The sequence below is a fragment of the Clytia hemisphaerica genome, unplaced genomic scaffold (genome assembly GCF_902728285.1).
Source record: "Clytia hemisphaerica strain Z4C2 unplaced genomic scaffold, Clytia hemisphaerica genome assembly, whole genome shotgun sequence".
NCBI lineage: Eukaryota > Metazoa > Cnidaria > Hydrozoa > Leptothecata > Clytiidae > Clytia > Clytia hemisphaerica.
This window is the reverse complement of record NW_027104383.1, coordinates 186,337-198,595: the sequence shown is the minus strand read 5'-3', so window position 1 is coordinate 198,595 and position 12,259 is coordinate 186,337. Positions and strand designations below refer to the sequence as shown.

At 36.7% G+C, this 12,259-nt stretch overlaps 1 protein-coding gene across 2 annotated transcripts in view; it reads right to left on the bottom strand.

Moving 5' to 3' along the window:
• Positions 1-124: 124 nt before the first annotated feature.
• Positions 125-12,259, bottom strand: part of LOC136819247 (talin-2-like) — a 31,106-nt gene continuing 18,971 nt past the window's right edge. Inside the window, exons 35-47 of one of the 2 annotated variants that reach the window (XM_067075469.1) lie at positions 11,327-11,473; positions 10,871-10,996; positions 10,452-10,571; positions 9,450-9,950; positions 9,126-9,251; positions 8,085-8,201; positions 7,459-7,644; positions 6,519-6,729; positions 5,901-6,022; positions 5,386-5,511; positions 2,636-2,695; positions 2,175-2,357; positions 125-726 (exon numbers count right to left, since the gene is read on the bottom strand). In XM_067075469.1, the coding sequence (XP_066931570.1) occupies positions 490-726; positions 2,175-2,357; positions 2,636-2,695; positions 5,386-5,511; positions 5,901-6,022; positions 6,519-6,729; positions 7,459-7,644; positions 8,085-8,201; positions 9,126-9,251; positions 9,450-9,950; positions 10,452-10,571; positions 10,871-10,996; positions 11,327-11,473 (2,262 nt within the window). In that variant the 3' untranslated portion in view covers positions 125-489. Of the gene's footprint in view, positions 727-2,174; positions 2,358-2,635; positions 2,696-3,029; positions 3,935-4,251; positions 4,435-4,779; positions 4,837-5,385; positions 5,512-5,900; positions 6,023-6,518; positions 6,730-7,458; positions 7,645-8,084; positions 8,202-9,125; positions 9,252-9,449; positions 9,951-10,451; positions 10,572-10,870; positions 10,997-11,326; positions 11,474-12,259 lie in introns of those variants that run through there. The other variant, XM_067075468.1, reaches the window with a different exon arrangement.

Here is a 12,259-nt window from a genome sequence, read left to right as displayed (position 1 = left end):
TTTGGAAAAGTTTTGCGTACGTACTATATGGATGACCTCTTTGCAAGCAAGTTCCTTGTTGCAAGTGAATACGTTTGAATCTAGAATCGTTTATACGTCATTGAGGGGAAAGCGTATTTCAATGTAAAATTCTTATCAAAAATATTTCTAATAGATATTTAGGGCCCAGCTCGCTAATTTCATTAATTTCGAAAAAGAAAAAAAAGAAAAATTAATGACTTATAAAAAAACAAACAAACAAACAAACAACGAAGAATTAATTAAAACCATAAAATGTAGAAAAATAAAGATGTCCTTGTATACAATCATCCGTTACAGTTTTTCTATTTTATTATTAAAGTGGCTCGGTTGAGTTTTCCTTATCTTGTCTCTGCCAGTCAAAGTATTTGTCCTGACTGAGTTATCGAGACCACACACTTCCGTCTCATCTTACAGTAAAAATGACCACAGCCCAATAATTTCCATCGAAAAACTTTGGGTTGTGTATTCCTATCGAGGTGTAGCGCCACCTTTGAATTTATTCTTTTGTTTACGATGTTCGGCTAATTTGCGGCGTAATTCGTCTAGCTCTGCCTCTGCTGTGTTGACTTGATTTTCTGCTTCTCTCTCCTGGAAAATACCACCCATTTTCTTTTGTGAGACTTTAACCTGGATGACTTCTTCACGTTTATTCGTAGCAGAGTCGACCAAGGATTCTGTGGCCTTGCGGACATTGTTACCAGCAATCTAAAAAATAAAGTATTACTGGGTTTAGTCTCCGAGCAGATCAAAATTACTCCATGCACGACACGTATTCATTTTAAAGGCCACCGCTCCGTCGCCTCTTACCTTTAGACTACACGTTTTTTTATAAGAACATCCAAATTTTTTGAAGCCTTCGGATGTTCTTAACTTTTGAGTTTTAAACCTAGAAATGTTCTTAGCATGTTCTTAATTTCACCATTTTTATGATTATTTTGGTCCATTTTCGTAAGAAATTGGTGTTTTAGAGTCAGCAAAGCCTTAAAATGTTCTTGACTTGTTCTTAAGATTTTGGTCATCGAAGCCTTTTGTTCTTATAAAAAAACGTGTACTAGTGCTTGGTGTTACGATAGTATGACCGCATTATAATTGACCTTCTTTGGAAGTTAAATATATGAACTCTTATAATAGTACTACAAATACAAAGATTCTCTCAAAACTGGACACCTTTATTTGGAAGTTTGGTAGTTTAATATTATTGTTTTAATGCACCAAATTCAGCTCATCGAGGATAAAGGTTGTTCTTAAATTGTTCTTATTTTTTGGCATTTTTGAGCCAATGTTCTTATACAATTTTTCTAATAAAAGAAAAAAGTGTATCCTTGTTCCTAGTGTCTCAATAGACATATTCATAAATTACGTCACGAACATCACTTGCCTCGTATTCAAACAATTACCATGGTGATTATGTCCTTTGAGACATTAAATGATTGTTTTATAAATAGAAAGTAGTTTTAATAAAATCCGCTGGGAGCCCGGGGGGGGGGGGGCTCTCATATGATCTGGCCTACGTCATGTGCCGCGCTTAAGGGTGGGGTTTTTCAGCATCCCAAAATGCACTGTAAGGGTGTGTTTCTGTCAGATTGCACTGCAAGGGTCGAATTTTAAAACAAATTCAAAATAATTGTTAAAAAGAAAGGTTTTTACTTCTCGTTTGTTTGAAAAACTTTCTATTGTTTGATAATTACGGCTGACTGAATAATTTTCTCAGTTTTTCTTTGAAACAGAAAATTTCCCAAGCTTCTTCTTTCACGCAGATTTACAGCTGAGAAATATAGTGCACTATAAGGGTTGGGTAAATCAAGAGAAAATGCACTGAAAGGGTACCTTTTCAGCCATATTGAACTGCACTGTAAGGGTACGATTTTGAAAAGCAGATTTTACGCGGCACATACCGTCGTTTCGAAATCGAGTGCCCCCCCCCCCGGGGCTGGGAGTTAATCACCATGGCAATAATCTTAAAACGAGGCAAGGGATGTTCGTAAAGTAATTTATGAAAAGGTCTTTGTTTCTTTTATGTTTATGTTTATGTATATTTTGGAATCAAGTTCAAATCATGCTTTGGGTGATAGGCTTATTTTTCACCAAGTCCAGGTGTCAGTATGCTTATAAACGTAATGAATATAAAAAGAAAATCAATTAATGTCAAGTACCTGTAAATTCCTCTGCGGGAGACTGTTCAAATCTGCTTTAACACGTGAGGCCAGCAAGAGTTGTGCAGTGGAACTGGCCACACCCTTAGCTGAAGCAATGATTCTTTCTTCAGTGGCATTTCCATTACAAGCACTGTTTGCTGTTTCGACCAAGGTACCGATTGCAGCGACTACCATGTGTGCCTGGAATCAAAAGAAAAATGTATTACAGTCAATGTTAAGAATCAGTTTTCCTAAAAATCTACATTGTATTATAAGCACTTCTAAGTGAAAACCATGTAATTTTAATTGTAATTGGAAATATCTTGAGCCTTTCTTTCTTTCTAGGACCTGATTTTTTTAATATATCAACTACTCAACTACAGTAAATCAAATGAAAGGATAAACATGTAGTCTGACTCGCTGACTATTATAGCAGAAGCCTGATAACAATGTAACAGTAAAATGGCATGAAAACTTACCGCAGAGATAAGACCTTGGGACCATTGTCCATCAGCATCTGAATCTGCTCCTGAGCCAACCTGAAATTTAAAGAAAGAAAATCCGAATGAGAACATTAGAAAATGATAACATTTTTAACCACATTTGGAAAGCTTAAGAACAGGGCCGCAAGTGTGACTTGAACCATTATCAAAGGGATAACCAGATGGTTTGTAGGAATCCTTCTGTTGTCCTGAGCAAAATCTCAAAATATTTTTGCCTAACTGTTTTTAGAATTCGAGATATTTAAGTTTTATATATTTAAAAAAGCTTCTTTGTTTATTTTCTCCCCAATTAAGTGGCTGAAAACAAAGCGCATTGCAAATGGGGCCTTTATCGATCGATATCGATAAGTAAAAATATGGGAATAGAATGTACGGTCGACGAAGTATTCGCCATTTTATTTTATATAAAAAACTTCCTTTGTACAATTATGTGTCATATGCAAGCTAAACATAAACTAACAAACAAGAAACGGGTTAAGACTAAAAAAAGATTTATCTCAGTTGGTATCGCAAGTATAGGGTGATGAGAAAATTCATACTGTCAAAAAAAATAAAGTGATGTCAGCGAATTCAAAACGAAAGTTAGGACTGTTAAGTGTAATGGCAATTTTCTAGCAAAAATATAGAAGTTTCTATCGTTTATAATTTTCCTATTAAATATACTTTATGGCATGACAAAAAGACAAAAACTAAAATTTTACTACTGTTAAAAAAAAAAAAAAAAACGTATAAGAAAAATATCAGACTCCCGACAGCAATTTCAATGTAACTTTGGCGAAAATAACAGATCCCAAGAAAAAAGAAGTCCTTTGAAGTTTAGAGCCAATAATTCATAAAATTTTAGGTTAATGGCGTGTCTGTCGTTCATGATCCAAGATATTATATAAGTGTGAGAAGCATAGTATTAGTTCCTTATTTTGAGGGTCTTCTCCATCATCATTTTGTCTAAAGGTCTCTCTCACGCTGAGTCTCTCCCACAACATCATTCAAACATTACTAATCCTACGGTCACCGAAACCTATTTTACAGCATTTCGTCTTCATCTTCTTCTTCACCTCGGTACCGTGCATTTTTAATGATGGTCAATTTACGGCGGGAAGCTTCTAATTCTCTCTGTTTCTTTAGGATCATCTCTTGAAGTTCTAATTCATAATTGTAGTCGTCGTCCATGCTTTGATTCAAGTTGACATCGTCCTGTTCACGGAACCAATCATCAGATCCGGTCGCCGCCTTGATCAGAATCTCTGTAGCTGATTTGACGGCATGTCCAGCATTCTGAAAAATAACACATAAAACATAACAGGTAATTTTATATCTATTTAATACATTTTAGAGAAGAGACTATTTCAAAGAAAACATTCAGTAAATTTTATATCCTTATAAAGTGAAAACCAAATCTCAATGGTTCTTTATCCATCCTTAGTATCGTTTGGGTATTTAATCCAAAGCTATCAGCAAAGTGGATGACAAATTTGGATAAGATAGAATTCGATTCATCAAAGAATCACCTTAAAGTTCACGGAACAATTTTATAAACAAAACGCAAGGAAAGACATTTTAGGGGTTACTGTCTGCTACCATCTTTTTTTTACCTGTAAGCCTCGCTGCGTGTTACTGTTTTTATCGGCTTTCGACTGGCAAGCGATCAAGAGCTTTTCAGTAGAATCGGCTACACTCTTCGCAGAATTGATCAATTTGTGTTCACTGTAATCTCCTTGGACAGTAGCGTGAGCAGCTTCGCACAGACTACCTGTTGCTGCGGCTACCAGACGTGCCTGAAATGAATAACATTAGGTAGGTAACAATAACATGATATACAGTTGACGCTCTCTAGTTCGATTTTCAAAGGGAATTTAAGATTTCCATCAAATAAGAGATCATATCGAATTAGTAGAGCATCGATCATGAGTTTCTTGATGTATCGAATTGTAGAACGTCGAATAAGAGAGCGTCAACTGTACGTTCTATCTACCGTGTTTTTATATAGAATCTGAGATTTAGCATTCTGGCATCTTAGCTATACCATCCAATATCAGGATGTGATTGTAGGAAAATACAAAGTAAAATTTAGTATTACCATTTGAATGCTTTAAAGCGAATAAAAGAAAGCATAAACTTACAGCATCGATTAAACCTTGTGACCATTTCTCGATTCCCCAACTTGATTTCGGATCGACCTATCAACAGAGGTGCAGAAAATGAAAATTTGCCAACTCTGTCAGCAATATTAAGGATGTGGGCCTATCGGGGCCTATAATAGGGGATATAAGGAGGGGAAAATGTATTAGAAAAAAAGAGGTTGGACTTACTGAGCTGTTGGTAGGAATCAAACTACAAGTATATCATTATACTATCTATAATTTTATAAATAAAAATATTTTTCTAGACTTTGGACATATATACTGTATAATATTTTCAGCCGAAGAGCCAAATGTAAATTTTGGAGATTGAAATATACCATTATTATTATCATTATTATTTACAAAAAAAGTATATTTTAGTTACAGTTAAACAAAATACTTCATAAATTAAAAAATTAAAAACTATGTAAATCAAATAAAAATCTACTAAAAATAAAGACTAGGCAATGGTAGTATTTCAGGGCCTCAGAACTAACCTATTATAGGCCCCATTTGCGTGGCGCGCGGGAAGATGAGAAGACACACAGAATGGAGGAAAGTTCAACTTTAAAAACAACACAAATCGAATGCCAACACGAAACTCACCCTTCCGGTGGCGACAAGTTCCCTTTGAGCAGCGGTTGCGGCTTTGACGAGTGCACCGGCGGCCGCCGTGATTGATTTAGCGGCTTCGACGATTTGTTCTTCGAAGTTCAGGTCTTCATTAGCAGCCTGTGGGGAAAATGGAAATAAGAGTCTATCATTTAACAATAGACAACGGGATAAGGTTGGTATGGCAACCAGTCACTAGCTCCAACTTCTATTATTACTTCTATTATTCTATAATTGGAACTAATTCTCGTTTCCCGTCGAGGGGGAACCCTCTCAAAATACTCTCCATGATTAGAGTCTCTCTGTAATTCGAACAAATTAAACCAGTATTTCGGGTTCGAACTAGCGAGAGTAAAACTGTACGGCAACGAATGAAATCTGATGAAACAGAATGCTCGTACTCCAACTTCTTAAGTAATTTGAAGTTTTACAAAAACGCGTACCTCCAGGTTAAACGTGGTATTTCAGAGGGACAGCAATGATAGTAATATCATGAAAATCGCATTTACCTTAGGTCTAGCACGTGGTTTAAGTTCAGCCAATTTCCTTGCGGCGGCTTCGATGGATGCAGCGGCACCCAATAACTCGTTCTCTGCAATCACGTTTGGATCGTTTGGGTTGACATAATCTCCTGAAAGCAGGAAGAAAGGTTATGATTAAATTTCAAACTATTTTGATAAGCTTTGGAGTAGCGAGGATAGAATCAAAATTCCCAGATCAGAGTTCCCTGCCACAGATTAGACTTCTACCGGGTGCTCAAAAAAGAAGTGCAGAGTTTTGTGGAGATATTGTGAGCGTACAGTGGATGATTTTTTGTTTATGCCTTTTATTACTCTATAGAGGAAAACTTAACTTAAATTTTGGCGTGTATAATTTTAAAATCAGTTCAGGCAATCAAAAGATCAAAAGTAGAAAATGAAAATTTTGACCTACTCAGAATGGTAAAAGAAAAAAAACTTTTCTTAACAAAACTTTTGATCGACTGAGCCGATTTTAAACATGTATTTTTTTTGGCGCACCCGGTATGTCAGGGGTAATAGGTAACTATACCAAAATAAGGTAAATAATGGGTTGGGTTCTATATTCAATTTTACAGAAAGAGCAGATGGTATGTTTCAAAGAATTACCTTTGAGTTGTTCTGCTTGTTTGACAAGATCAGAAACACTGACGGCCACTTGCTTTGACAACACGACAAGTTGTTGTTTCTTCGGTTGTGAAGGGTGCATGACAATCGACGCGACATGGTTCAAAACGTCACAATAAGCCTCCGCTGTTTCACGACCTTTCATCATGATGGATATCTTTACCGACTCGTTGTCCGCGTTGAATACAGCACCCTGTAGAATTTTTGAGAGAACGATTATTCAATTGAAAGAGCTTTTTGATGTACAGATAACGCTCTCTAAATCAACGTTCTACTATTCGATACGCTCCCTTATTCGTTAAAGTCACCGTCAACAAGAAACCCTCTAAAGCTCTACTATTTGATACACTCCCCTATTCGATGAAAATCCTATTCCCCTTGAAAGTCGAATTAGAGAGCGTCAACTGTATTTTTCTGAAGAAATGGAAAATAATTATTCGATGTAAGCCATTTTATTTAAGTAATATGTATTCCTGGTTGCCAATACTAAAATGAAATCGTTTCAACAAAATTTGTTCAGCATTCAAGATGTAAACCATATACTGTTAGTTAGGGGGGGGGGTGATCTTTTGGGAATATCAAGTCTGCCAACTACCATACTGAAAATCACCAAAAAAGGGTTGAGCCCTAAAAATTCATGAACTTATAGCTACTTCGCCAGAACCAGATGGAATGTTTTATTTAGGTATGCGTGACCGATACTTAAATTATCCAGAAAAAATTTGTACCCCCTATGTTGAGGTGATTTAAAAAAAAAAATTAAAACCCTGGATTCTCAACCCAATTTTACTGACCTGGATTTTATCATTCAAAAAACCAGACCACCTTTAATTTTGCATTTTCCAGGCCACCCTGGACGTCACACCTCCTCAGCATAGGGGGTACAGACTATTTCTGGAATAGCCCATTACTAAAACTTTACCTTTAGCGTTACAAGAAGTTCGGTGGTAAAACGACGTCCAATGTTGGCGGCTTGCAGAACATCGTCTTGTTTGCCACTGTTGCCAGCAGAAACGGCTTTGGCGGTTGCCAAGGTGACACCTTTGGTTGCTCGGATCAGCTCTTCTGGCGAAGCGTCTTTGTATGGGGGAGAACCGTTTTGTAATTCCTGGGTAAATAATGGAAAACCAGATTGAAATATTTTATGAATAAAAAAAACTCAATTAAAACTACAAAGCTCAATTAATTCCCTCCTAATGTAGTTTTCAGCTGACTGCAAGCTTTTTTAGTATCTGTACAAATTAAAGTCATTCTGCATTTCACTATTGAGATGAAATATGCGGATCCTTAAAATTGAATTTTCGCAGCGAAGAAAGCGAAGAACCTGCGTTCAATACATTATAAAGAAGCTCGAGTGAAAGCTTTCTAGACTTAAATTTGCACTCAAAAATAGGGTTCTAAAGTTACTACATACAATTTGGTTTTTTAGAAGAAAAAAAATCGTATGGTGGATAGTGAGGGTATCCATTTATGGACAGCTTTTAAGATTTTGTATGAGTTTTTCATTTTAAATGATTTGCATAGGCGTGAGTTGTCATAGCAACTTACCACAACGGCTTGTTTGACGGCATCAACGGTTGCTTCGATGGCGCGCACTCCTCTCGATGCTTCGTCTTCGACAGAATGAATGGTCTTCAATAAAGATGACACGTTGGTCACCATCGTCTGGTGGAGAGAAAGAAAGAGAGAAAAATGGTGAAAATATTATACTGTGTTGCAACCACCTTTGGTGAATCAGGACGGATAGTTTAAAAGTAGACACAAAGTTAAAGAAATTTCAGTCTTCAAAAGCTTGCAATACACTCTTCTCGAGATGCATAAATCTATTGTTGTCCTCGTTTTCAAACAGTTTCATTGCTATTAAATTATACATTTAAACCAATTTAAATTCCCAAAAGGCAAACGTTAACTCTAAAACAAAAGTACTTGAAATTCAAAATGTCTCATGAGGTGTAAGCAACACAATTATCATTGTGAATATGTAATTTTATAGCAATGAAATCTGTTTGAAAACGAGGACAACAATAAATTTATGCATCTCGAGAAAAGTGTATTAGGATGGAAATTTAAGGGATTTCAGCCTATAGACGGAAAAGGTGGAAACGTTATAGGCAAACTGAAATCTCAGCTGGACGAATTTCTGCTTACAGATGGAGAAGGTAAATAAAAGGGAGGATATTGTGACTAACAAGTGACCAGCCATATACCTATGAACTTGCAAACATTGAATGGAACAGCATGTTCCTTCTTACACAAAACGCAGACAGATCACTATGGTAAAATGTTACACATTATCTCTGTTTTCTATCACCAAGATGTAATAAAAAAACTTCACACTTGTTAATAATACAAGGGGACACACGAAACTTTCTTTCCAAAACAGGAAGATTAAAAAAAATTATAAATACAGTAAGAGCCCCATTAACTCGAACCTCTATAACTCGAATTGTCTCATTAACTCGAACAAGTTTTAGGTCCTTTCAGTAAGCTATGCCTTATAAAACCATACTGCATAACTCGAATAAATATTGGTACGCGTACGCGTTCGAGTTATGGAGACTCCACTGTAATGACTATCATATCATTTACCTTGGCAGAGACTTTGAGAACTTCCATTGCAGGATCAGTAGCAGATTTACCCGAAGAGTTCTTAGTGGCGTTGACCAAATCAGTTAGCGCATAAGCTACATCTTTTGCTGCTTGTAAGAGCATCACCTAATGAATCGAAGAGTGGTTAAAAGAAATGAAGATTCTTATACTCGTAGTAGTTTATTTCTCACTTTTTGTTTATTGAAGAACAATTTCTAAACGGTGGCAAACTTTTGCTTTAAAACTAGATTATCTATGAAGAGTATTTGAGCCAAAATTAACCAGATCAGATTATAATCAGTTCATCAAATGTTATCATCTTACCTGTGCTTCGACATCATCCGATCCCAGGCTAGTTGCCCCCAATTTGATCTTATCAGCCAGGCTAGTCATACTAGCAAGTACTTTTTGTGCTGACGTCGCTAGCTGTTCTTGGCTACCCTGCGCACCAACAACCAACGATTTCGTGTCTTCAACTAAATCTCTCGCAGTCTTCAACATATTCTCTTTAAGTTCGCCAAATGTCTCTGAACCAGTTTCTGGGTTTAATGTGCCAGCTTGGGCAAACATGATAGTTGTATCCAAATCACCAATAATACCGTTAAGTGTGTTTACAGCATCTATGCAAGCCTGTGTACCAATAGATCCGGCCTGTAGCGTGGCGAGTACGTATGAGACATTTTCGTTGACTTGCTTGGCCTTATCTGAGAGGTCTCTCTTGGCGTACGAATCGTTTGGAGACGATTGAACGTTGCCAGCAGCGACCACCAGATGAGAACAGGAGTCACCCAAAGTGTCCACGCTTGTCTTTAATCGATCAGCGATCTAGAAGAAAGAACAGAAAATATATACGATTTATAAAGTGCGGCCATGAAAACGGGGAAGCAGGATTGAAAAGAATTCTATACATTTCTCATTTTAATGGATTCCCTGTAAACGATTACCAATGCAGGCTTTTACTGAATCAAACCACATAAATGATTATAACCCTAAGCTTTGAAATCGTTGAAGTTTTTCACGGGCTGAGAGCATGTTCAAAGAAGAAGGAACTAAAAAAGGTATATGATGAAAAACTTAAAGATATTAGTTTGACACAAGTGTTTCCCGTTTCATAACAGACACATGTTTCATATCAGGCCGGTTTCTCTTATTGTTATATTGTGCTCAATTTCGTGCTGAATAAACAAAAAAATGTTTTTCCCTCTTTCATGTTGCTCCACGTCCGTGTTAATTCAATGTGGAAAAGCATGTAATTTAAAATTGATGAGTAATCAAACGATATCACTCTAATTTTAAAACATGACCTTTAAATAATAGTTGACTTACATCAGGTTGGTTGGTAAGAAGAACAGCATATTTGGTATCTTCAGCAAGGAGATTGTAGTTCTTACACATGTCCTGTGCGATTCCACCAAGTTCTTTCGGCTTACTATTAGATTTACTGACCTGTTGGGAGAAAAGAGGGATAAACAGTTAAGTAAAAATCCATGTTCAAACAAGTCAACGGAACTTTTAGTTAACTTTGCAAAATCTGAATGGATTACCAGTGTTGCAACCAGCTTTGGTTAATCTGGACGGAAAGTCTAAAATTTCTGCTTTAAAAGCTTGTTATTTGGATGAAAATCCATGTTAGAAAATTCAATTGGACGGACTTCCAGTTGCAACATTGGACTGATAACATCGAAATTTGCGACAAACTGATCATCAACAGTGGAAATAAAATATGCATTTGTAAGCTTTCTTACCATATCTTGGGAGTTTCTTGTGATATTCTTCAACCCTTTGACCATCTTGTCTTGATATTCAACAAAAGTCATACCAGGTGGAAGACCATGGCTTCGGTCACGGTAATCTGCTACAAACATGCTAATCTAAAGAAAAAGGGGAGAAAAAGTATTGAATAATTGGGGCTTACTTGTCAAGGCTCGAGATGGATGACTCTACAGTCACAACTTCGCTTAGTTTTTTTTATAACTGTTGTCCACAAATGCGTTAGTGGTGGGGTGGTCATCGCTCTTAACTCCCATCTGGAAGGTCATTAAGACAATGTGGTGCGTGGTGGCATTCATCCCGTCCTACGCTCGCGGCGAGCTATTACGCGTAGATCACTTACTACAAAAACGAAATAAGGTGTCAAAATATACAGTACTATAGGACCTGAAATAGAGATGTTATTCAAACAAAGATGGATGCCCACTTACTCCAGTTCTTGCTTTCTTTATGGAATCAACAAGAGCAGTGACAGCACCAGTATCACTTGCAGTTTCTTCCAATTGTTGAGTGAGATCATTGATAGCTTCGTCCAAATCTACAGCAGCCTCGTCAACAGCGGGATGAGTTTCTCGTGCCTGGAGAATGTGGTAATGGAAATATATGAAAATTTGGAAAACTTTTGGTACGAGTTGGCAGGGAAAAGGAACAAATCATCCCTAGGACCAAGCAACTTAGAATCCAGGGATATTATTCAGGCCCGGTGAACGGAGAATTCCGTCGGTCCAAGACACGAAAAAAATACAATTCGCCATTCGAAAAGTTTGGTTCGCCGCCTCAGGTAAATATTTACGCCAATCAATACACTTGCTAAGAGTTTGTCGACTTAGAATCTAGAAATCGCCAGAGTCAATTTTTCATTCACCAACCTACCAAAAACAAAGCAAAACCCCTGAGAATCGATTTGAAGGAAATGCACAGCCGGACCAATCAATTTATATTAAATCTCAAGGTTTGAAGCTTTAGCAACTCTTTTGACCCTTAGTGAAATACGTTTTTCTTAAAGAAATGGCGTCTAATTCCATCTAACAGACGGCCTTATCTTTCTCTAATAAATTTGAATTTGTGAAATGAAATATGCCATGAATTATTGAACAAGAAAGGCGTGTTTAGATTAGCGATATGGTTTCCTTATAATTTTCCCTTTACTCCATATTTACGATGGATCAAGTTATAAAATTTATTTCGATATCAAAATAGTTTTCGATGCATCAAGAAAAGTAAATATAAAATGAAATGTATGATATACAGTACTCGATCAACTTATGGAGTGTTTTCAAAATGCCTTAACTTGGCATGAAACTGAAAAGCTTTGGCCATGATTACAAATTAAAAGAAGCGTGTTTAAATTTCCCCAAATCATG